The sequence below is a fragment of the Macrobrachium nipponense genome, chromosome 22, assembly GCF_015104395.2.
Source record: "Macrobrachium nipponense isolate FS-2020 chromosome 22, ASM1510439v2, whole genome shotgun sequence".
NCBI lineage: Eukaryota > Metazoa > Arthropoda > Malacostraca > Decapoda > Palaemonidae > Macrobrachium > Macrobrachium nipponense.
In genome coordinates this window covers 46,996,314-47,023,940 of record NC_087213.1, presented here as the reverse complement: position 1 = coordinate 47,023,940, position 27,627 = coordinate 46,996,314, and the positions used below count along the sequence as shown (strand labels likewise).

Here is a 27,627-nt window from a genome sequence, read left to right as displayed (position 1 = left end):
CAACAATAAATATTTCTAGAGATCATACACCATTAAGGATAAAGTAAATGAAACAAATGATATGCAAATTTTACATCCATCAGAGCAATATAATGAAGTTACTTTCAGCCTATTCAAGTCCTTAACCAAACCAGTTAAATAAAATTCTTAAAAAATACCAACCTGAGCAGAATTCCACAACTCATCGTGAGTTTTAGCTTCCTCTAGTTGTCCTCTAGTATACAATACGGTCGTTTGTCTTTTCTGAGATTGAAAGAAAGAGCATTAATTTGTAAGTGGTAATTTACTACTGGGAGTTAATAAAAACTTACTTCATAATTATAGTAATCAACTTTTGGTGAACATTTTAGCCTACAATTCTTGGGGTCAAGCATTCAGATAATCTATCAATTTTTTAGACTAAGCCATAAGTCAATAAATAATCTAGTTTTTGTAAAATAATGTTATCATATTTTTTTCCCTTAACTCTCAACTTAAATGCATTAAATAATGAAGTTGTTGACTAGTACGCAACCTGTGTGTGTGTGTGTGTGTGTGTGTGTGTGTGTGTGTGTGTGTGAGAGAGAGAGAGAGAGAGAGAGAGAGAGAGAAGAGAGAGAGAGAGAGAGAGAGATGCCAGTGTGATTTATATGATTTATTTACAGCAAGTGGACAAACCTTCAAGTTAGCTGGTTTTAGGTGAACATAAGGTATTAATACAATGCACATTCTTTGATGATATGATTTACAGCAAGTGGGACAAACACTCAAGTTAGCTGGTTTTAGGTGAACATGAGGTATTAACCATTAAACGCCGAATGGACGTATTAAACGTCGAGTCAAAATGTCCCCCGTATGCCGAATGGACGTACCATCCGTCGACTCAAAAAGGTTTTTTTAAAAATTCGCGTAAAAATACTTAAAGGCCTACTAGCTGAAAACTTTTGAATCACGCGCCTTGGGGGATGCTGGGAGTTCACGGATCAAGGCGTTGTTTTGTTTACAATCGTTACGCAGGTGCGCAAGCGCAAATTTCTTTCTTATCGCACTAAAAAGTATCAGTGACATCTCAAAAATTATTTTGTCACTTTGACATAATTTTTGCCCCGTTTTTAAATTATCCGTTTACATGAAGTATTATATAGAAAATGTGCGCAATTTCAATTAGAATACACAAAAAATTACTCATGATTGTAGCTTTTATCAGTTTTGAAATATTTCTATATAAATAACGATGTGCCAAAATTTCAACCTTTGGTCAACTTTGACTATACCGAAATGGTCGAAAAACGCAATTGTAAGCTAAAACGCTTATATTGTAGTAATATTCAACTATTTACCTTAATTTTGGAACAAATTGGAAGTCTCTAGCACAATATTTCGATTTATGGTGAATTTATGAAAAAACTTTTTCCTTACGTCCACGCGGTAACTCTTCCGAAAAAAATCATACATGCAATTGTAGTAATGTTGCACCATTTTTTAAAATTAGCCGTTAAAATAAAGTTTTTATATATGGAAATGTGTGCAATTTCATGCACAATAACAACTAAAAACAACCCCATGGTTGTAGCTTTTATCAGTTTTGAAATATTTTCATATAAAAAATGATGTGACAAATTTTCAACCTTCGGTCAATTTTGACTCTACCGAAATGGTTGAAAAACGCAATTGTAAGCTAAAACTTATATTTTAGTAATATTCAATCATTTACCTTCATTTTGTAACAAATTGGAAGTCTCTAGCACAATTTTTAGATGGTGAATTTATGAAAATTACATATTCCTTACGTCCGCGCGGTAACTCTTCCGAAAAAATACTACGTGCGATTGTGGTAATGTTTGCACCATTTTAAATTAGCCGTTACATAAAGTTTTATATATGAAAATGTGCGCTAGAAATATTTGCATATAAATCACGATAAATAGAAAAAAACCATGTTCGGTCAACTTTGACTCTACCGAAATGGTTGAAAAACGCAATTGTAAGCTAAAACTCTTATATTTTAGTAATATTCAATCATTTACCTTCATTTTGCAACAAATTGGAAGTCTCTAGCACAATATTCGATTTATGGTGAATTTATGAAAAAAAAAACTTCCTTCCTCCACGCGCGGATTATCCGCCATAAAAATCTCCGAATTGCGTTACATCACATTCTCGGAAATTTGCTCCATTTCATATTAGGCATTTCATAAAGTTTTATATATGAAAATGTGCGCAATTTCATGTAGAATAAAAGGAAAAATATTTGAAGGTTGTAGCTTTTCTAAATTCCGAAATAATTGCATATAAAAAAAAATTATAAAAAATTTCGACATTTGGTCAAATTTAACTCATCCGAAATGGTCGAAAACTGCAATTGTAAGCTAAAACTCTTACAGTATCATAATATTCCATCATTTAACTTATCTTGAAACAAATTCGAAGTCTCTATAACAATATTTAGATTTATGGTGAATTTAAAAAAAATATATTTTTTTACGTCCGCGCGTTACGAATTCAACATCTTTTTGTGATATTTTCTCTGTGTTGCTTTTATCATTTTACAATGTGTTATATACCAAAAAGATCGCAATTTAGTTTACATTACAACGAACAAAAAAGTAACTTGTTACCTTTAACCGTTTTGCGCACAGCGCGATTTGAATACAATTATATGTGAAATTTCCTTTTTGCGCTATCATATATCGCATTATTTATATATGATAATGATAATTTTTATCATTTCTGATGGTTGCATACTAAACTTCAGGCAATGACAAAAAAGGAGCCAAAAATGAACTCTTAATCTTCAAACTAAGCGCGCTGTGATTATTTTTTGAAAAATTATTTTTTCCGCTTCCGCGCTCACTCAAAACCGGCTCCGGCATTCGGGGGACGTTTTGATTTTTACCGCTTCGGCGTTTAAGGGTTAATACAATTCACATTCTTTGATGATAGATTATTCATACTTTTTTATTTTTTGGCTTTCAAGTGGATATATAAATAATAAACTCTAATTATTGAATACCTAAAATATCTAAATTCAACCTTTCAATGCAGCTTCTAATAAAAAGGAAAAAAGCGGTCCAAATATTAAGTAAGTGTATATGAACACTTTTTTTTTCACAAACAAGTCTTCATCTCAGACATAAATGCAATAACACTATTGTTTAAGGATCAAGCAAATGTCGGTAAATAATTCACTAAAACTTTCCATCAGTTTATATGAAATAACGACAATGGTTCATGATTCTAGACATGCATAGAAAAGTAATAAACTGTCTTACAAAGACAAGCAACAAACTGTGCTTCAGTAAATAAAGATACTGACTACCTGCTCCATTGTCGTACCAGTATCAAATTCAATACCAAAAGGTACATCACTTGATAAGACACTGCAGCCACATGATCCAATTACCGACCATATGATAAGTAGGAAATATTTTTGAAGTACATGGATCATTACAATACATCATTCCTTACCCTTCTAGGGCTACTGCCTTGAAGTACATTATCATTACAATACATCATTCCTTACCTTTCTAGGGCTACTACCACCTTTAAAAAAAAAAAAAAAAAAAAAAAAACTGTGTGAAAATTATTACTGAGGCTGTCCTTGCAATCTTCTCAATAAAATTGGCCTTCCACTTAGTCATGACTGGGACTACAAGACAAAGTATACTTTTAACAGAAACGATATCCTTATTGAGATTCTATAACCACACCTAAAAAGCCTGTTGTCAGGAAGATATAATCCAGATCATGCCTTACTGCAAACCAGGCTTTTGGATGTAATTATCGAAGGTAGTGTGAATGCTGTTCCTATGGTTGACCAGTACTGTTTACCGGGTAATCCTAATCTCAACTAGGATTGCCAGACGTCCCGTATTTCGCGGGACATGTCCCGAATTTGATCATTTTGTCCTGAGTCCCGGATAGACCCTCCCTCCCGGGACGGCCTTTTGTCCCGGATTTCGTTCATCATAAAAAAAAAGTAAATAATGAAATAGACTAATAATAAATGAATAAATCAAAGAAAGATCATTACATTATAAAGTAAATTAAGTAATGGTTTTCAGTTGAAATTATATTGATGAAAATATAATTTGAAAACCCAACGAATCAACGATGCTGCTAAAAGTTACATGACGACTGACGCAGTCACTCACGTTTGCAACTTGTTCAGTTGCTTGGCTGCGGTCCGGTGAGTGGCAAATTGCACTCCTGCATCAGTACAGTATTAGCCTCTCATTCAAGTGGTGTGTTCGTTACTGTTTGCTACGGCCTACCTTTTTCATCTTTAAACAAAGATGTCAAAAAACGTAAATGTAAGTTTCGAGATGAATATTCCAGCGAATGGACATTTATCAAACAAGGCAGGAATTGTTATGAAGCAAACTGTCGATTATGCCATTGCAATTTCACTATTGAACATGGTGGGAAGAATGATATCAAAAGGCATATAGAAACCACAAAGCACAAACAAAACGTTTCCTCCACTTCAAAAGATGATAAAATAACAAATTTCTTGATCAAGAAAAACACAGATGAAGAAACTAAGATAATAGCAGAAGTTGCCATGGCCTTTCATACTGTTTGCCATCATTAGTCATTCAGTTCAAATGATTGCACAAATGTACTACTGCCAACAATATTTCCTGATTCCAAAATTGCAAGCATATTTTCTAGTGCTAGGACAAATGTTTCTGCCAATAATTAAATACGTTCTGGCTCCACATAGCATTGCCGAAGTTGTTAAAGATATAAATAATTCTTCTTTTTATAACATATCTACAGATGCAAGTAACTATAATGCTGAGAAAATATTTCCGTTGATTGTACAATATTTTTCATGGAAGAATGGCTTGCATATAAAATTATTGTGAGTAAAATCCCATCCAAATGAGACCTCGGAAGCAATTTCAAACTTCTGCAGAGAGAGCCTCATCGAATTAGGACTGGATGTTGAAAAATTTGTAGCTTTTGGTGGCGATAACACCAATAGTAATTTTGGTGGACGTTTATGTAAAGGCACAAATAATGTCTTTTCGAAAGTCAAGGAAAGCATGAATGACTCGATGGAAGGTGTAGGATGCCCAGCCCATATTCTCCACAATGCTGCACATACCGCTGCCAATGTCTTGTCTATTGATGTTGAAGTAATCGTTATTAAAGTGTTTTCATACTTTAGTATTTGCACTGTTCGAACTGAGAAACTGAAAGAATTCTGCGACTTTGTTGGTGTTCAATATGCATCAGTTCTCTCTCATTCTAAAACTCGTTGGCTTTCTTTGATGAGGGCAGCTGAGAGATTCCTAAAATTATTTGAAGCACTGAAATCTTTCTTTGCTTCTGAAGAAAAAGCTCCTCAAATTCTTTTAGATTTTTTTAACAATCCACTGAGCGAAGCCTACCTATATTTTGTTCAGTCTTGAGTATGTATTTAGCAGCAGGTTTATGAAGATTGAAAAGAGAGATAACAGCATTACTGAAATGCTTGGCTATTTAAAAGAAATAGTTGCTTTAATAAAGGCAAGAATGGATGAAAAGTTTATTCCTCTTAGTGTTAAACGGTGCCTTAAAGATGATGAAATCACATCTCAAGAGATGAAAAAATTCCTACTTGAGGTGGATAACTACTACGTACTTGCCATGACTATCTTAAGAAAAAGGGCGGGTTTCATCGTTAGAAAGTTTTGATATCTTTTCATGGATGTTATTAGATACACTTCAAGCACATGGGAACAAATACAATCGTCTTGTCTAGTGTTAAAAAACATAGGTGTAAACATTGACGCCAACATCCTTTTCTGTCAGTGGTCAACATTTAAAATACTCCTTGATAAACAAATGCAGAGTAAACATGAAGAATGGATGACCAAGATGCGTCATGAAAAATGGCCTTCTATCCTACAGCAGTTCGACTTCGAAAAACTGTATTATGAGATATTAATTTTGTGTCCATATTTGTTTAGTATACCTGCGCATAATGCAAATGTTGAGCGTGTCTTTTCTATGACTGACGAGGAGGAATAAATTGGATGTGATAACTATAGAGGCTATTTACAGTGTAAGTGGAACATAAATTGTCACTGCAAAGAATTTTACTGGCAGGTATTAGGAAATATGGCACTCTAAAGAAAGCAAAATCATCTGAGAAATACAAATAAATTAAAAGTTCAATTTTCATTATTTCTGTGCATACAATATTCTTATTTTCATTTATCTTCAGTTTTCATATGAAAAAGATACTTTGGTACCTTAATTATTTGTAACGATTACAAATTTTCTGGATTAGTTTCCGTTTCCTCAGTTTCTTTATTGTAATTTGCATTAAATATTAGTTTAACAAATTTTTTTTCTTTATATCCTATTAAAATACTTCCTCGATGTTTTTCACTGCATCTGTATCTATTTATATGTTTATCTGGGGATGTCTGTATTAGAGAGATTTTAAGAATGTCCCGGATTGCTCATCTTGAAATCTGGCAACCCTAATCTCAACCCAAGGGCAACTCCAAGGGAAAATTATTGTAATTGTGTAAAAAAAAAAAAAAAATAAATAAATAGACACCTAGTGAGAAGACTTGCAAGAAGAGCATATACAGGCAGTCCCCGGTTATTTGAGGGAGTTCTGTTCTCGGTGGGGTGTTAATAAGCAAAAACTCCCACTAACCGGTTAATGGCGCCTGTTAGGTATGTTATGGCAACATATAACTATCATCAGCAACCGGATTGCCCATTAACCGAGTCTGCCGATAACAGGGGATCGCCTGTACAAACAGTCTCAGAGTAAACTTTTACTTGTATTTAGATTGCTTTAATACTGTTATACTCTTATACTAACACACTTCAAATTTCAACACATGAACGGTCATTATGATATATACTGCATTTGCCAATCATAATTGTTCCTTATCACCAAAGATAACTTTTACTTGAAGGAAAAGTTCCTCTTTGGACGAGTCAGTCACATGCTTGACTATCAATCTCAGGGTCTGGGTTTGATTCCCCGCTCTGCCAACGTGATATCAGAGGAATTTTTTCTGGATATAGAATTTCATTTCTCAATGTGGTTCAGAATCCACAATAAGCTGTTGGTCCTGTTGTTAAGTAATCAATTGGTTCATAGCCATGTAAAAATATCTAATCCTCCAGGCTGCAGGCTGCACTTGGAGAGCTGTTAATCAGCTCAGTGGTCTGGTAAAATTAATATACCTACTGAAAGGAAGTTGGCTGCAATTAGTTGGTCGTCTCAAAAGACCATAACAAAATGAGAAACAGTTTTGTTAAGAGCAATATGGAGTGCTGAGAGATAGAAAACGCAGCTTACTTCAGTATAAGATATTCTTTACCACAACTGACACCCGAACCAATTGTAGACAAGGTACACCCTACCTTTAGACAGCAAAGTTTTTGTTACTATAACCAAATAAGAAAACGTCCTGGAACCAAAAAAATCCACAAAGATTCTGCTGTCTCCTGTTTAACCAAAACTCACAAACATGCTTATCACTCAACATGGTGATTTCAATTGATTTGATAAAAATAAACTAACAAGGCTAATGTCCCCAGGCCTTATAGACGAGGGTTCCATTCTTGAGACGCTTTGTAAGCCGAAATATCGTCATAAGCTGGAAAATCATCACAAATCCTAAGAAAACCTTACTTTTAATGCTTTGGGTGTATTAAAACCTATGTAAACTGCATTTTCATTAAATTTTTCAAAAAAAAAAATAAAAAATAAAAAATAAAAAAAAAAATAAAAAAAAATAAAATACCGATTATTTTGCATTTTTGGAGTCTTATTTTCATCAGTCCACATCGGCGTCATAAGCGGCGTAACCCTGGAACATGCATCATAAACCTGGAAATAATTTCCAATGAATATAATTGAAAAGTGCCGTAACCTCGGAACGTCGTAAGCCAAACCCGTCATAAGCCAAGCACTGCCAGTATAGAACAATTCTATAATTATTGATATACAAAGGGGGAGGTTTTCCCTGGCATAAAGGAATACTTAACAAAGACAAAAACAAATTCTGGTAGTTGATGAAAGTAAAATATAAGGTTTGTACATCGCATAGGCACATTAAATACAAATGAATGAAAAGGATAAAAATCTATTAACTGTCATCTGGATACCCAAAAACTAATTTTTCCTGAGTATAATTACCAAATTGTTTACAGAAATTACCTGTGGTCATTTAGGGTATTCCTTGCCCATGCATATGCTCCATTTATGTTGTCATAATCTTTCTGATAAAAGCAAAAATTATCAGTCAGTTCTCGTCTCACTACCATCTGCTCAACAAAGGAATCCACTTGTTCTTTTAGCTGCTTCTTGTATCTAGTAACTTCCAACACACATCTCTGAGCTGATACTTGACCTGCACAAGTTAAAGAATTGTTGTATAATGATAATGTACCAAAACTTTAAAGATTTATACAGTATTAAAGTTAATTTTATGTAAACATTCAAGATGACATATTCATAATTATTTGAGGGTTTTATATCATTACTTACCCAGTAATTACATAGCTATTAGTTTTCCATACACAACAGCCTAAATTCAGATTTCATGAGTAGTGCTTCAACTGCATAATGTAGGTATACATTGATAACTACTTAACTAATCACTTAATTCCTTTTTATGCATAATGTCCATCAGAGGGGAGGAAGGAGGGCTCCGATCATGTAATTACTGGGTAAGTAAACAGTAATTATGTACGAAACCCAAAAAAATAATTCCCATAAGGAATAATGTAAATACAGTAGACCCTCATTAACTCGGACCCTGATAACTCGGATATCAGATAACTCAGTCCATATCCGAGAATGCAGACGTTTCCCCCAAAGGCGTTTTCTTTGATTCTGATATTACATCCATTTTCTATGCCGAAAACTTCTGATGACAATTTTTGGTTTTTGTTTTATAATAACTTCGATTGAGTATCTTTCTTTGTTTTTTATAAAGAAACTTTTCTTTATGTTATAAATAAATTCATAATTCAGTGTTAATGATTGCTTCATTTTCATACGTCTTTTGTTTTATCAGTTTATGCTATGCGATCAGCTGTTCGGTTACTGTAACTTACAAATTGACGATAGCCTTCGTCATGTTTTGGTTTTCATAAAAACAAAAACAAAAAAAACTGATCAATTAAATCTAATTTACAGTGTATAACAGTATTTTCATGGTTTGTGGGTAGGTTTATAACAGCCGATAGCTTCATGTTATGAATAAATTCTCAATTCAGTGTTAACGATTGTTTCATTTTCATACTACTTCTGTTTATTTGTTTATGCTATGCGATCAGCTGTTCGGTCGCTGTAATTTACAAATTGACAATAGCCTTCGTCATGTTTTGGTTTTCATAAAAACAAAGACAAAACTGAGCAATTAAATCTAATTTACAGTGTACAGTGTTTTCATGGTTTGTGGGTAGGTTTATAACAGCCAATATCTTTACAGGTGAGTACAGTACAGGGTATCTTATTTCTATTTGAGTCTTACGATTGGTTACTATGGTAGGCAAGGCCAGCCTAACATTCGTCAGGGTATTTAGTTACATAAACACAAAAAATAAATAAATAAAGTTAATATCTTACTTGTTTACATGCTATGAAATATCTTACTTGTTTACATGCTATGAAGGTAAGATAAATAAAACAAAATAGCCTTGGTAATTTTACTCGAGTCTCGTGACTGTTTACTACGTCAGGCTAGGCCAGTCGGTTAAGTCGGACAATCGGCATACTCGGACACCCTTCCCCCCCAATGCAGTCCGAGTTAACGAGGGTCTACTGTACAATTGATGCATTCCAGACACCCAAAAATATTAACAAAAATACATTTTATAGGAAAAAACAGTTTTAAATACAGAATACAATGAGAAATGAATATAAATGACTAATGAAATGAATAAGCAAACATTTAACATCACTTGTACCTTTATGGAAAACACTTGATAGCATGTGGAAGACAGAGAGGAGGGGAGAGGGAGGAGGAGAGGTTATTGTTTGGAGGTGGAATCTACCTCCAGAAGGACTTCAGGTATCAAGGACCTATCTGGGGTTACTTCTCTTCGATTTTTACTGGCACTATCTGAGGTTACTTCCCCTCTTCATTTTTTACTGCATTAGGACCAGCTTGATAGTTACTGGACCTCTGTCACACAACAAAACTGTCCAGAGACAATTGTTTCTGGCATTTCTTTAAAATTTGCCCAAAGTTAAACACAGCATTGTCAATAACATGTTGGAAACAAGGATTACAACTTCTTTATTGGGATGATAATTCTCCCCAAATTTCTTATATCACTCCACTTTGCAAACATATCCTTAATCCCTGAAGTAGGCACATTACGCTTGCCCATTCATTTCCTGAATTTTTCAAACCAGCCTCTGCGGACCTTAAATTCACTAACAGCAGCACTTGTAGGCATTTTCTTACTGACATCCTCCAACACTTTCTATGAGTTCTTTCTTAAATTCTATAGTGTTTGTCACCTTTTCTACAGAAGGGCACAAAATCCAAAGATATGTACGGAACCCGAGACAAACTTTCGTCGGAAAAAATCTATGAAACTGAATCGTACGAAAACCAAGGCGTAGAAAACCGAGGTTCCACTGTACAGTAGTGCCTCAGGTTACAAAATGAATCCATTCCGAAGCGGCGACCTTTGTAACCTGATTTTTTCATTCTAGAACCACATTTTACATGTAAATTGCCTAATTCATTCCAAGCCCTACAAAAACACCACAGTAAATTTTGTAATAAAGCTAAATAGAATAATAATAAAATGAAATACAACAATTTATACCATTCAATACCTAAACTAACCTTTACTGTTCCTATACCAGCCCGAGAAGAGTCTACTTGAGACTCAGAGGTCTGGAAAAACTAACCCCTATTAATAATAATAATAACACCATATGAAATAAAGTGTATTAGTGTACAGGGTTACAAGAATACTGTACGTACTGTATGTACATAGTAGTAAAATATGGAACCTTACCTTTCGAGCGAGGTTGATGTCCGAAAGTGGCAGAAAACATGAACACTTAAACTTTACGAAAACACATTAAAAATGGCAGAAAACATTAACACTAAACTTTACGAAACACATTAACATATGGCGGAAAACATTAACACTTAACTTTACGAAAAACTTAAAAAAATTAAAGATCTTTTTATTTTTGCCTTTTTCTGATTTTTTTTATTTTTGTTTACTTTTTTACTTTACGTTTTTTAACAAATTTCAATTCCTTCACAACTTCCAACTTTCTGTTTTTTTGTATCACTTGGACCTTCCTGTTTGCTTACTACTAAAGGCCTCTTTAAAATATAACTATCCAAGGAAGATTGCTTCTGCCTGCTTTTCAAAATGTTCCTGAAACGACTCAGGCAAACGTCATCGAAACTGCGCAGCATACGACCTGTATAAGTTTTCGGGGTGTGTCTTTTCTACAATGTTTGCGCTTTATGAAAAGCAGCTAGAACATCCTTAATTTCTGCTGTTGTCATAGGGTCCTCCTCCTCCTCCTCGCTGCTGCTAGAGAACTTTTCTTGAACGACATTATGTTGCATGGCCTCCAACTCCTTCACGTCATCCGTCGTAATCTCCTCTTGATGCTCCTCGAGAAGGTCATTGATGTCGTCCTTGTCGACGACCAGCCCCATGGACTTGCAGAATGCAACAATCTCATCACGATCTGGTTGCAAAACAGTTTCAGGATCGTCAACTGTTTCTGAATCTGCATCAGCTTCCCCCACGTTGAATCCCTCGAAGTCTCAGGTGGATACGGCATCAGGCCAGAGTTTCCTCCACGAAGAATTCAAGATTCACCTCGAAACCTGCCAAGCCTGATCGATGAGTCAGATGCATATCACGATATCGAAATGCTCCTTCCAAAATTCACGCAAGGTGACGTTTATGGTATCGGTGATGTCGAAACATCTCTTGAAAAGATGTTTTGTATACAGCTTTTTGAAGTTCGATATCACTTGCTGGTCCATGGGCTGGAGGAGAGGGGTGGTGTTAGGCGTAAGATAAAGAACCTTGATGAAAGAATACTCCACTAGGATATTTTCCTCCAGGCCAGGAGAGTGAGCAGAGGCATTGTCCAACAACAGCAGACATTTCAGAGGGAGGTGCTTCTCTTCCAAGAATTTCTTCACCTTCGGGCCAAAACACAGATTTACCCACTCGGTGAACAAAAGTCTCGTTACCCAAGCTTTTGCATTATCCCTCCACATCATCGGAAGTTTCTTCCTTTATCACTTTGTGGGCTCGAGGAGTCTTGGAATGATACACAAGTAGGGGCTTCACCTTACAATCCCCACTGGCGTTGGAACGAAGTGCAAGCGTAAGCCTCTTTCATAGGCTTTTGCCCGGTTAGCTTCTTCTCTTCCTCCGTGATGTACGTCCGACGAGGAAAAGGCCAGTCTCATCACAGTTGAAGACTTGCTGAGAACTGTAGCTTTCCTTGATTGTCGTCTCGTCAAACATTTTCACAAAGGCTTGGGAGCTTTCATGTCCGAGCTGGCAGCCTCGCCATGCCGCACCAACGAATGGATGCCAGTCTGTTTCCGAAATTTATCAAACCAACCGCAAGAAGCCTTGAAGTCTGGGGTTGCCTTCGATGTCCCTTCTCTCCGTCGTCTTCGGCCTGAGCACTCAGATCACCGAAAATAGTGCTGGCCTTCTGGCAGATTGCCGTCTCGGTTATCGTATCTTGTTTGTATGGTATTTTTATATTGCATGGAACCAGGGGTTATTCAGCAACGGGACCAACGGCCCTATGTGACTTCCGAACCATGTCGAGAGAGTGAACCCCCATCACCAGAAATACACATCTCTCACACATCAGTGGAATGCCCAAGAATTGAACTCGCAGCCACTGAGGTGGTACACCAACAGCAAACCGATCACAGCACTGAGGCGCTTATCGTATCGCCAAAGATTTCCTTGTCTTCATCCCTAACGAAAGCAGCCTCTCCATCTCATCATGCACGTGGCTGCTTTTGTTGGAACAAATAGTCACCCTTGGAAGGTGTAGCCGCTTTGATGGCTTCCTTCTGTTTAAGGATGGTGTCTATCGTCGACAGATTTCGGCCGTATTCGTTAGCAATCACACTCAACCATATGCCAGCTCCATACTTTTTAATTATCTCCATCTTTGTCTCCACAGAAAGCATCCTCTTCTTTCCGTGAACTTCAGCAACATTCTTGGGACCCATGGCTAATAACGTTAAGTAATTAAGTTCACAAAACACCCCGATAAAGTAACTTGCAATATACAAAGAAAGCGAAATCACTAACACGAATTTACATAAACAAACGAAATCTATGTGAACGAACGAATTCCAGGTGTGTACAATAACGCTGCTGCGACGACATGGTCGAGGGACGCCTTTTCGTAGGTGCATGATGGGGACAGATGCTGACCAATAGGAGAGCAGGATCTTACGGCGGTGACTAGCATCAGGAACCAATTGGAATGCGGGAGGATGGTGGCGAGTCTACTGAGTTGGTAGTGCGCAAGTTTTAAAATTGTTCTCGGCGGCCCAGGCGAATTTCGGTTTACAGTACATACACCCTTTCGCAACCTGAATTATTTTCATACACAGAGGAAAAAAATCTTCATCTTTGCTTTCGTAACCTGGATTTTTTGTACGCAGGGACTTTCGTATGCAAAGGTTCCACTGTATATAAATCCTCATTTTATTATAAAAATGGCATTTTTATATAACTGACTTACCCACTAATTACATAGCTGAATCCAGACTGAATGGACGTGGGAGTATGGACATATTCAACTTCAAAACATAAACATGGTTGGTGCTCATCTAACTTAGAGGGAAGTTTGCAGAGAGGGAAATGTTCCTATGGCTAGGAAAGCAAGATAGGTCCCTGCCCTGCCTTGGGTGCAGCACCAAAGAAAAACAACCAGACAACACTGACACTACATTGAAAGTCATGACCTATCACTGATGGGGTGAGTGCTCCAGCTATGTCGTCCCCCTTGGCTCTCCAAACTCGATACCCTTTATGAAAAAGTGAAGAGAAAGAGGAGAAACATCCTGTTGGTTCCTTCAGCAATGCCATGCCAGTCACTAAAAATGGTCTTGAGGTACTGGAAAATTTTGATGCTGTTTAAGCTTACATAAAAATAGTAAGAAGCAAAGATCTCTTCCATTTCTGGTGGGTCGATAGTAGAATGGATGTAAAGAGCATATAATGTCTGAAAACTAAAGTAGAGGCTGTTCTGACATCCTTAGCTTCATTTCAAAGTAGGCAAAATACACTCCAAAAAACTGAGTCTCAAAAAAGAAATCCATATAAGATGGAAGATGACACATATAGACAGAGTTAGAGAAGGGTTCTTGCCATAACTCCCAAAATTATGGATGGTTTTCTGATTCCAGTTCAGCTTGGGGAATTCCTTAATAACTCTAACTGGACAGAGAGCTCTTGACAACTTCCAAAGTGGAGAGTGCTACTGGGCGCTTGTAGCAAGAGCTGGAACGAGACTGTAGCTGGTGCCAGATGAACTGAGGGTTCCGAAGCTGGCAGACACTCGAAGCATGGGTTGGGTCTGGTTGCGGCTGTGGCTGGCGCCAGAGGAGCTGGGTGCCAGGCGAGATAGTAGCTCAGGAGCTGCCAGACACTCAGAGCATGAGTTTGCACCCTAGGCTGTGGCTGGCACCAAGAGAAGCTGGGTGCCAGGTGAGCTAAGAGTTCACGGCGGGAGCTGGAGTTCAGGAGCTGGCACCAGTGGAGCTGGACACCAAGCGAGCTAGGAGATCGTGAGATCTCAGGTGCTCCTGGAAGTCAAGGAAGTCCATAATGATCTAAAAGGGGGCGAAGTCCATAATGATCTAAAAGGGGGCGAAGTCCATAATGATCTAAAAGGGGACAGAACGGACCAGGTTATTGATGGGACCTTGAACTTGGCTAAAATGCTCATGGGTAATGAGTAATCTGCATCAATTTCTTCGAAGCTTTCTTCCTTATTTGGAAGGGTAGAGGACATGAGATTAAGAAAAGATCTAGGTCCCTGTGCTTAAACCTCAGTTGAGCCTAGCTCTATACTTCTAAATGGAGAAGTACAGGCAGTCCCCGGTTATCGGCAGGGGTTCTGTTCTCGGTGGGTTGCTGAAAAGCGAAAACCGCCAGTAACCAAAACTTTGCAATTCATGGCGCCGAGTTCTGGTTACTGGCGCCTCTGTTAGTTATGTTGTGGTGCCATAACTCTATTATCAGCACCTTATGGTGCCAATAACCAAAACTCTGTGTATAATGGCATATGAATCACCGATTTTATGGAGCTAGACAAGCACGACAAAACCGATTGTCATTATCCGAGTCCACCAATAACCAGGGACTGCCTGTACTATAGAACCTAGACCTCCTCAGGAAAGAGGTAGTTCAACATTCAAAACCTTTCTGACTGTCAAGCATCCGGATCACCTGAAGCCTGTCTGGGCAAGAGCACACCATCTTTGGTGGTACAGTGGACGCGCCGTATCAGCCGCACGTGATTACCAAAATCCACGATATACTGGAATCCCTCTAAAAACGCTTAAAACTGTGTACTTTAATAGCTGGAACGTCAAATACTATTTTTACATTATTTTGTTGACTAAAAAAAATTTTTCTGGGCTCAGCTCGTGTCGCTGCGCGAAATATCCTTTAATCTATTATTTCTAGGGTAAATGTACTAACACATACCAGAGAATAAATAAAATAAAGAAAAAGGTCAGTATAACTGACTCGCTCACCCTCCAAGAGGGTGTCGGTATGAACACTAGGCGAGTGAGACCACTACCACGAGCCAAAAGCCAATAGAAATCTCCCACTACAAAAACCCTCCATGAGGGGAGCCGACCCACAGAGTGAGCAGCTCGTACTACTACTACTCCATCCCATGCTGCCGACTGCTGCGCCTCTGGTGGCCATCCTTTTCAGTTAGCGCACACGAGTCACACGTGCTAATTTTCTCTCTGTGTTTTTTGTGCCCTTTCGTTGGATTTATCTATAATGGAGCGTGCAGCTATCGCAGCAGCTAAGTTAAGTACTCAGTATTTATGGTTAGTTGGTTTTTTCCGGCCCTGAGACAGTATTTGCCGTTTTTTAGGTATAAATACGAACTCTGGGTCGGAAGCATGGCAGCATGGTTCTGCCTCGTGGTGGGTTCGTTCTTGGTCTCCCATACCTAGAACATCCCCTTATCTATGTACGCTCTATATTAGTTATCCGTTTTACGTTAGGGTACTGTACTCAGGTTTGTCATGCATGCATGTCTTTTTACCTTATGTAGGCTTCTTCTATCCAGACCCTAGTCCCGGCTCTTAGTATCGGCCTTTGACTAGCTTTGAGTGTAGACTTGCCTTCGGGTTAGTCCGTACACTCCTGGATTTTTTCTCTACTATATTTGCTTTCTTTCTTTTATTTTTTATTTAATTATACTATGTATTTTGTTATGGTTAGGTTGTTAGGCGTCTGGCTTAGCCTAGGGCCTGGCTCATTGAGCCTATACTACCGCTCATCAGTTCGGTTGCTTCCCTATAGCATCTCTCTGATCAGTTGGTTTTGGCCCAGGGGGCCTATATGCTACGGCTTTTCAGTTCAGTTGCTTCCCGAGCATCCTCCTGATCAGTTGTTTTTGACCTAGGCTTAGTTGTCTTATTTTGGTCTTACCGCCTCGTGGTCACTACGTGATCACGAGACAGCCAGAACGCCTGCCCAGTCACCTTCCCCCCCCTCCCGCTCTTCCATAGAGTCGGGGGAGGGTGGGTCGGTCTGCCCATGCTCGCTCCTCATACCCGAGCCTGCCTCCCTCTCTCCCCCCAAGGTGGAGGGGTCTAGGGAGACGGGGGGACAGACCCAGACTGGACTCGACCTCTCCGGGCTTCTCGGTCCGGCCGGGTGGTAACGTGTTGGGGGGGGTACTGGCCTTTCCCCCATCCGTTGCTACCTTGTCGCTCCGTGCTAGACGAGCCTGTATGTCTTTCTCGCTCTTTCCCACCTTACTAGGGCTCCTTTCCTACCGGAGTCCTGGCATCCAGCGGAAAGTTGTTAGTCCACCCAGTAGAGTGGACCGGAACATACAGTGGGTCCCTGCTAACCTTACCGTATTGCTGAGTTACTACACTCCGCTACGCACTGGACTTGGTCCGGTTCGTTTGAGTTTTAGGTTTAAGTGTTATTAGATTAACTATAAGTTTATCTTAAGTACCTTAAACCATCCCCCCTCCCTTACATGTCTTACCGGATCTCTCCGGGATTATAGCCTATTCAGGCAAAGCAGGGAGGGGTTATGCCCAAATTTTTCCGAGCTCCGGCATGCAACGGAGTTCTTCTGTCCTTTAGCCTGTAAGTGATATCTTTAAGATACTCATGTATCTTCCCACTTACAGGCCACCAACTGTGAGCATCCGGGATGCGCCGCCACACTTCAGGACCCATGTGGACACGAAGTTTGCCGGTCCCACGCTCCATGCGCGACTCCGCACGGGGACATCCAGGTCTGGTACCATGAAACGTGTACCATATGTTACGATCTGGTGAGCCAGCTTTTAGACGGGGTAAGTATTCCATCTCCGGTAGCTGCTCCGCTTCTGTTTTAGTGCTTAAGTTTTCATCATTCACTTTAACTTAAGCATCTAAGTTTAAGTTATTACTTTAAGTTTTAGTTTTAAGTGGATTCTTAAATCTAATCTACGCCCTCTCTTCCAGGCGCCGGCAGTGAGGGATACCGCACTGGCAACCCTGCGGGCCTGGGTCGGCGGTTTTGGGAAGAACGCCGCCAAGGGTATGCCCTACATTCTAGAGAAAAGGTTGGCAGGTAGGGAATTATTCCTTCCCCGGAGGCCAGGCAAGGCGACAGGATACGCGACCCAGTAGAGGCGGCCCCGACTATCGCCTTCATCCAACAACAGCTGGCTGCTCAATTAACTGATCAAGACCAGGATATCTCCACGGACGTCGCGACTTTAGATATTAATGTGGAACCTATGGTAGGTGTAGACGACCTGTTGGTCGAGGTAGGTAAGGTGGACACCCCCAAGGGTCACCCTTGGGCATAACTGTTTCTTCTACTCCTGCAACCTCTCCATCCTTCCAAGGCTTTACAGGTAATGAATTGTATACTCCTCCTGACGCTTCGGTTAGACCTAAGGTCAAGGGTCAAGCAGTGAAATCCTTGACTAAGACGTCGTCGTCGTCTAAGAAGACGACTTCGGCTTCATCCTCCTCGCGTAAGTCTCCGGCTGGGAATCCCGGAGCAGACAGGTCTAAAGCTTCTAGCTCCGGCTCTAAGTCCTCAAGGAGTAAATCCTCCAGAGAGAGATCTCGCTACTCCGGCCAGAGTCACCAGTCCGCTACCCCTGGTTCCGATTCAGAGCCACCCTCCACCTCCGCAGCAGCTCCGGCTTTGGACCCCAATGCTGGCCTGTTGCAACAGGTGGGCGACCTGGTTGGGTCCCTAAAGAGTAGCATGGAACAAATGATCTCTCGATTGTCGGATAGGATTACTTCCAAGACTCCATTATAGCCGGACTGAGAGAAGCCCCTCTAGCCTCTCCTCCACTTTCCAATACAAGTGGAACTCAGCTTCCTCCGTATGACTCGCTACCTCCGTTCTCGATGAACAACCCATGGAGAGTAGCGTCATACGCCCCCTTCCAAGACGGTCTCATTTCTATACCGGAATTTGGAACTCGAAGGATAGAGGACTTCGAGTTCTACCTCCCGAAGACCTCCAGCTCCGTTCATAGGCTACGCAAGGCTCACAGCTTCAGCCATGGTTCGGGATGATAGGGTACCAAAGGAGACAGTCCTCTATTCACGAGACCAGGCTCAGAGAGAAAATGGCTCAGGTGTTTAGAGGACATGGATTGTTCTAATACCAAGATACAACCTTTTAAGAGTCCCTTTACCATTTTCACAATGGATGAGAGTACCCCGCTCCCGTTCCTGACAAAGATCGCGAGGATCTACCATCCCAGCGGGCCCAGAAGGGGGAACCCATGCCTCAATTGAAGGAAGCAGATCCCACATCTCCGTTACTCCCCTCAGCCGGAGAATTGTGGGAAGACTTGCCGAACACCTTCTCAGCTGGCAAACTCAAACCGGACTGTGCTATGGAGCAGTTTGGTGAAAAGCTACCCAGGCTCCCAGATAGCCTTATTCAGGCTGAATTTGACGCGAAATCGCGATTAGCCAGATCAATTAACTCTATGGCTATGACCGAGGTAGCAACCATAGCCTATGGCTCAGAAACGCTTTTTAAGCTCATGACCAAATCCCTGACTCAAACGGTACAGTCAGATATGTTTGAGTTTGCCACTGCTAGAACGAATTGTAGGAAGCATGTCCTACAAGAGGCAACCATTCGGCATGAGCCGAATAGGTTACTCTCGTTCTTTAACATCTGGGGAGCAGATCTCTTCCCAGAAGCTGGTGAAGGAAGTCCAGTCAGAGGCTACGAGGCTCAACCAGAGCCTTAAGGACCGTTGGGGCCTTACGGCTAAGAGGAGGCAAGACCTAACAGCTAAAGGTAAGGGGCAGAGGAAACCCAGGCGTTTCCAACCTTACCAGAAAAAGCAGCCACGCTTTCCTCAGCAGGTTCCAGCGTTGCCCTTAGTTGCAAAACAGCCCAACCTTCCACTTCTAAAGCTCAATCACAGCCAATTTATGTGATATCCCCTCAGCCTCAGCCCTCCACCTCTTACGCCATCTCTCCAGCTTAGAATCAAGCCTTCGAGAGTCAAGCTTCACAGAAGTATGACGCTCGGGTAAGGGAGGCAGAGGTAAGCGTTCCTTTCGTGGGAGAGAGGATCGGGAGGTCCCTTTAATAGGGGAAAGCACTTCAGAGGAGGCCGAGGCGGTTACCAGAACCAATGAAGAACTTCAGGTAGGAGGGAGGCTGTTTCACTTTCGCCACCGGTGGAACTTCAGCGAATGGGCTCAGAGCATAGTGTCAAAAGGCCTGGGTTGGAGCTGGTTGACGAACCCACCTCCATCCAGACCTTTCCGTCAACTTCCTTCCAAGGAATTGACAGAGTACGCGGAGGACCTCCTTCAGAAAGGAGCTATAGCGCTTTCAGAGTTCAAGAGATTAAAATTTCAAGGTCGCTTGTTCAGCGTGCCAAAGAAAGGCTCACAAAAAAGAAGGGTAATCTAGACTTGTCCCGCTTAAACTTAGCCATCCGCTGTGACAAGTTCAAGATGCTCACGATCTCGCAGGTGCGGACCTTACTTCGTGGGGCCGTCACCACCTCTATAGATCTTACAGACGCCTACTATCATATCCCTATTGCAAGACACTTCCGTCCGTATCTGGGTTTCAAGATAGGAGACCAGACATTCTCCTTCAAGGTAGTTCCCTTCGGACTCAACGTGGCACCCAGGGTGTTCACGAAGCTAGCGGAAGTGGTAGTGCAAACAACTCAGGTCACAAGGGATTATGGTAGTAGCGTATCTCGACGATTGGTTGATCTGGGCTTCAACAGTCGAGGAATGCAACAGAGCTACACTGAAAGTGATTCAGTTCCTGGAATATCTAGGCTTCAAGATAAACAGGACCAAGTCAAGACTCACTCCAGAGTCAAACTTTCAGTGGCTGGGCATTCAATGGAATCTATCCTCCCATACTCTGTCGATTCCATCAACCAAAAGGAAAGAAATAGCGAAGTCAGTCAAGCAATTTCTAAGTCACAAACTGGCGTCAAGGAGGACTCAGGAAAGGATCCTGGGTTCTCTCCAGTTTGCATCAGTGACGAACGTCTTAATGAAAGCCAAACTGAAAGACCTAACCAGAATCTGGCGCTCACGAGCAAATGTCAGGTCCAGGGACAAACTATCCTCAGTCCCTCGGATCCTAAAGAATCGGCTTCGGCCGTGGGCGAAAGTCAAGAATTTGTCAGTGTCAGTACCCCTTCAGTTCCCTCCACCAGGGATCACCATCCACACAGACGCGTCCTTAAGCGGTTGGGGAGGGTATTCCCAGGTCAAAAAGGTTCAAGGAACTTGGTCACCTCAGTTCCGTCAGTTCCATATAAACGTACTGGAGGCAATGGCAGTGTTCTTGACTCTAAAAAGGTTGCGCCCACCAAAGTACTCCCACATAAAGCTAGTCCTGGACAGCGCAGTGGTAGTACATTGTATAAACAGAGGAGGCTCCAAGTCACGTCATCTAAATCATGTCATGGTAGCCATCTTCTCCCTGGCAGACAAGTTCAGTTGGCATCTCTCCTCCACTCACATAGCTGGAGTGAGAAACGTCATAGCAGACGCGCTATCCCGATCAGTGCCCCTAGAGTCGGAATGGTCACTGGACAACAGTTCGTTCCAATGGATCCTTCAGAGAGTTCCAGGGCTACAGGTGGATCTCTTCGCATCTCAAGCGAACCACAAACTGCCGTGTTATGTAGCCCCAACCTGGACCCTCTGGCCTATGCCACGGACGCCCTGGCTCTAGACTGGAACAACTGGAAGAAGATTATGTCTTCCCTCCAGTGAATCTTCTCATGAAAGTTTTAAACAAACTCAGGACATTCAAGGGTCAAGTGGCTCTAGTAGCCCCAGACTGGCCGAAGAGCAATTGGTATCCCCTAATTCTGGAACTGGGCCTTCGCCCTCTTCGGATCCCCAATCCCAGGCTCTCCCAGTCAGTACAAAACGAAGACTGTGTTCGCTTCCTCAGGGATTCTCAAAACCCTAACTTTATGGATTTCATGAAGTTTGCGGCAAAAAGAGATGCGAATATTGACCCGCAGAATATTCTCTTCTTGGAATCCGATAAAAGGGATTCAACTTTGAGACAGTATGATGCTGCTGTCAAAAAGTTAGCAATCTTCCTGAGAGAATCAGATATTAGAATCATGACAGTTAATTCAGCTATATCCTTTTTCAGATCCTTATTTGAAAAGGTTTAGCAGCTAGCACGATTACGACAAACAAGTCAGCCTTGGAAAAATGATATTTCAATTTGGGTTCAACATAGACTTGACGGATTCCTACTTCTCGTCTATTCCTAAGGCATGTGCTAGTCTTAGACCTTCTGTAAGGCCTACGTCAGTTTCATGGTTCTTAAACGATGTTCTAAAACTGGCTTCAGAAACCGATAATGACACATGCCTCGTTTATAATGCTCTTAAGAAAAAACTATTTTTATTAAGCTTAGCTTCAGGAGCAAGAATTTCAGAACTGTCGGCTTTATCCAGAGATCCGGATCATATTCAATTCCTTCCCACAGGGGAAGTCCTACTTTCTCTGGAAACGTAGCTTTTTAGCAAAGAATGAAGATCCTTTGATGAGGTGGGAACCTTGGAAGGTACTACCCCTTCCACAAGATGTATCTCTTTGCCCAGTTTCAACCTTACGAGCCTTTCTGCCAGGACCTCCTCATCCTCATCGGGTCCCCTCTTTAAGAGGGAAAAAGGTGGAACTTTATCCATTAAAGGCATCAGGCAACAAATCCTGTACTTTATTAAGCAAGCCAATCCTGACTCTTTCCCGAAAGCACATGATGTCAGGGCAGTAGCCACCTCAATTAATTATTTCCAACATATGAACTTCGATGAGTTGCAAAAAGTATACCGGATGGAAATCGCCGACAGTGTTCAAACGTCATTACTTAAGTCCTTGGAAGCTCTGAAATTTTCAGCAGTAGCAGCGGGTAACATAGTTTCCCCTGAATCCCTAGCTAATCTGTAGTGAAGATTCAGTCCTCCTTTCTACCTGCCTCACCCAACAGTTCAATCTATTCCTGCCTTGTTCATTACATTCACCTTGTGTCTTAGCTGCTTTTATGATGATGTAGTGGGTGCCCCTTATTTTTTTGCTAGGGACACTCACAGATGATTATAGATATTGATCTCATGGATGTTACCCCCCCCCCTTATTTTTATGCTAGGGGATACATCTTATTTATAATGGTTACGGGTTTTGTATATTATGTCATATACATTCCTTTATATATTATCATTGTGGATTAATTTGTTCATTTGATTATATTAATTGCTATTAGATTTTTTGATACATGCCTTTACACAGATACCATTTTGATACATATAAAGCCATTTTACTCTCTTGGTATATATGTAAATTACCTTATGTTAAGTAACATGATTAGAATTAAGTGTAATTTAAGCATATTTCTTTATTTTTGTATCACTGTGTATATGTATCTTTTTAGCAATTATATTCTTTTTATATTTATTTTTTTTCTTTTATTTGAGACCTATTCTGATTATTTTATTACTTTTATTTACAATCTTGTGCTATTTCTCTGGTACGATTTCGCGCAGCGACACGAGCTGAGCCCAGAAAAGGGATTTTGACGTAAGGAAAATCTATTTCTGGCTGGGCGATTGGCTCGTGTCGCAGCGAAATCCCACCCTACCCATCCCTTCGCCCAAGATTGTCTGCTAACTTCAGGATGGCCACCAGAGGCGCAGCAGTCGGCAGCATGGGATGGAGTAGTAGTAGTACGAGCTGCCTCACTCTGTGGGTCGGCTCCCCTCATGGAGGGTTTTTGTACTAGGGAGATTTCTATTGGCTTTGGCTCGTGGTAGTGGTCTCACTCGCCTAGTGTTCATACCGACACCCTCTTGGAGGGTGAGCGAGTCAGTTATACTGACCTTTTTCTTTATTTTATTTATTCTCTGGTATGTGTTAGTACATTTACCCTAGAAATAATAGATTAAAGGATATTTCGCTGGCGACACGAGCCAATCGCCCAGAAATAGATTTTTCCTTACGTCAAAATCCCTTTTTATGATAAAAAACGATTTAAGTGGGCTGGCCAGCCAATGCCATTTTTTTAAGGACAGAACTTTGATATTCATACCACTTAATAAGGTGACTTGGGACATCTCCAAACTGCATTTGATTTTTGCCTCTGACCTTTGGTTTTGTGACACCAGGCTATTTATCCCGAAAATGACCATTTTTCAAATTCTATCTCCTCCCTTGATATTTAATATTAAGACCTGGGATTACTACCATATATAGACCTGATGTAGACCTCCAATCAAATGAGATTTTTTTCTGAAAGTAATTTTTTTTGCTAGATATGAATTTTTCATTATGGTAAAAAAATAAACCCTATAAATCAGGAAAAAATTTATAAAAAAAAAAAAGATGAAACAAAATTGGAAAAAAGGGCTTGAGTTGATTGTTCTATAATGTATTTCTGAGTACAACACCAAATTCCAATGTTATAGCTCTAAAACTAAATGAGAAGATAGATTTGAAGGTCAATAAGTAGTTTTGAGGTTCGGGCGTTCAAAGTTTTCCTTCGTATTTCTATAAAGACACTGTTAATAAATAATGATTATTATGAATGTATATTTCTTTATTGTGTATTAATAAACTAAATTATGTTATTTATTCATAATTAATCATATATGTAACCTGGGGCACTGCATCAGGCAAGACGGGGCACTCCTTCCTATGCAACTCTCTCTCTCTCTCTCTCCTTCACTAAATCAGCTCATTACAGCGAATTTTCTTCTTCTGTATGTTAGCGAGATGTTTTCCATTCCTTTTGCCATAATGAAATTCTTGATGAAACAAACATAAACAAAAGTAAATGCAAGAGAATGTCAGAGGTGAAACTCGGTGTACTCTCTTTTTTTTAAGACAATGTTAATAAATCATGATTATTATAAATTTCATATTCCTTTTTGGGTATTAAGGGGACCGTCCGCTATGTTGTCTATTTTTTTATTTAATACGGAAAATACATAATTTTCATATATGTTTTAGATATATATATTCTCATATATAAAAATTTCAAGTCATTTGAGCAAAAACTTTGTTTTATTAGCAAAAATTATGATTAAAAAAAAAAATAGGTAGCGATTTTCTCCACTAATATGAATCAAATTGTATTGAAAATCATACCATAAAAACTGCTTTATATACGGAAAAATTCTGTGACAGAATTTTGATTTTTTTTTTTTTATATATTTTTTTTTAGTCTAAGACACTCAAAAAATCTAAAAAAAAAAAAGAAGGAAAGAAACAAAAAAATTGGCTCACAAGGAATGTGGGATTTTTATTCCTCTTTCCAATGATATCTTTGCTTTCTCTGAAATTGGATAATAAATAACCGAGTAATGGTTACTGACATGCGCATAAGTATGTTTTTGAGTTGAGCTCCCAAAGATTTGCTATGTAATTTTTACTTTTTTCTTATAAAAGTCAAAACAACATTATTATAATTACTTTTATTTGTACTTTTATTGTTGATTTCTACATCCAAGGATCCTGGTCTCCACCCCCCTAAAAGTGGTATTAATACCCTCAGCGTGACCCAGACAATGATGTTGACAGCAAGACATGAGACAATGAGGGCAGCTGATAACAATGAATTTTCGTGTTTTTCTTTCAGCACACTCCTGGCCTGCGCTTAATTTTGCTAGCCTTAGTTGCTGAGTAGCCTTCTTGATCTTAGGTAACTTCAGCATTGCTATAAGTTCACTAAGAAGTTATAAAAACAACTGAATAGCTAGTAACCAAACGCAAGTGCATAAGTGCGTGCAACCCCTTTGACGTCTGTGGCGTAACAGTCATTCTCTGAGTCTCACTCTTGCCTATAAATAACCGCTCTGAGCAGCTCGCCTCCTCTCACTACCTTTCATTACTACCAGATGTATGAGAATTTCGAAGAAAAAAAAAATCTGAAAAAATTGCTGTACAGTGGTCCCCCCATATTCACGGGGGATGTGTACCAGACCCCCCGCGAATAGTTAACAAAATCCACGAATGTTTGGAAACCCCCCCTCTAAAAAATGCCTCATAAACTCCTATCCTAAACATGCAAATACCAAAGTATTCCTTAAAGACCAGCCTTCATCAAATATACATAAAATATCCTATTATGTTCATATAACTTTGAAATATTATTAATACTATTTTAAAGTAAATCTTACATTTTATGTTTATACATAAATACATACTATGTACGTACTGAATGACTTAGTTACATATGTGAAAATAATTCAGTCCCCCCAAATAAGTATTCAGTCATGCGTTTTCTTTCATACTGTTACTATTTGAGACATCATTTTCTTTTTACGTGGGAACAATGGAAATGTGAAATCACAAATACCAAATGTCTACTTAAAGTATTATCCTACATCAAATATACCATGAATTGGTATTATTAATATCATTTTAAAGTAATATCTTAAACATTTTACCATTAGAAAATATATAAACAGCCAATAGAGAGAGAGAGAGAGAGAGAGAGAGAGAGAGAGAGAGAGAGAGAGAGAATGTTATTGTTACTGTTTAATCTCATTAAACGTAATATTATTGTAAACTAGTACTGTATATTATTATTTTACCATAAAATGTAGTAATGTCCTTGAAGATATACTACCGATACATACACTTCCAGCTCAAACAGAGGCGAGAGTTACCACTAGCGGCATGCTAGTATCCCGTGTGGGGGAGAGAGAGAGAGAGAAGAGAGAGAGAGAGAGAGATGAGAGAGAGAGATAGAGAGAGAGAGAGAGAGTTGTCTTATTTAAAAGAGGTGAAGTGGATAGATTATTGTACTTCTTTAAAATACTATCACATATGAATTTTGAATATAGTTATATTACTTATTATTATTATGCATGCATTAATAACATACACATGTACCATAGAAATTCTCTTATCTCAGTAGAGAGAGAGAGAGAGGAGAGAGAGAGAGAGAGAGACAGAGAGAGAGAGAGAGAGAGAGAGAGAGAGAGAGAGTTTACAGTTATCCTGAGATATGGTAACACAGTTGTTGGACCCCAGCCAACTCGGCTTGCTACTGGAGTTCAAAGAGAGAGATGCGGGGTAAAGAGGATTTTCTTTCATTCTTCTTACGCAATTCTTTTTTTTATAAACTAAAATCTTGCTAATTCACTTTATTATTTTCTTTAATGAATTTATATTCTTCATGTTTACATTAATATTTGATATTTGAAAATTAGTAAATCATCATCCAAAAAAACATACATCGCTTTAAGAGAGAGAGAGAGAGAGAGAGAGAGGAGAGAGAGAGAGTAGAGAGAGAGAGAGAGAGAGAGAGAGAGATTATCGTAGTATTTGTAAAAATACTTTTACATATGATTTTTGTAATTACAGTTGATTATTATTTATTATTATTATTATTTATTGCATGTTTGGAAAATATTAACTAAACATATTACGCATAATTATGTACCATAAAAATCTCTCATCTCAGTTTAAGAGACGAGCGAGAGAGAGAGGAGGAGAGACGAGGAGAGAGGACGAGAGAGATGGAGAAGAGAGAGCAGAGAGAGAGATGAGAGGGGGGGGGGGGGACGGGGGGGGGGGGGGTGGGGCCCGGGATAAAATCGAATTTGCAATGCCACGTGATGGTAGCCACAAATCCAGCTCCTTCCACCCCCTCCAGGTCACTTAACCGTTGAATCCGTATATCTGAGTCTTTTAGCTACCTTGAGTTAGAGGAAGAATCTGGTCTGGGATTTCCTTCGTTTCTTCCATAATTTTTTTAATTTATAAGCTAAAATTCTTACTAATTCTACTATGGTTATTTATTTAATGAATGTTGATATTATTGCTGGTATAAATTATTACAAATATTTGAAACTTAATTAAATTCATTTATTTATCATA

The 27,627-nt window shown here is 39.6% G+C and overlaps 1 protein-coding gene across 1 annotated transcript in view; it reads right to left on the bottom strand.

Moving 5' to 3' along the window:
* The window catches only part of LOC135198626 (deoxyribodipyrimidine photo-lyase-like), a 236,887-nt gene that overhangs the window by 6,584 nt on the left and 202,676 nt on the right, over positions 1-27,627 (bottom strand). The window contains 3 exon segments of the mRNA XM_064226383.1: positions 163-227; positions 230-243; positions 8,162-8,354. Coding sequence (XP_064082453.1) covers positions 163-227; positions 230-243; positions 8,162-8,354 — 272 coding nt within the window.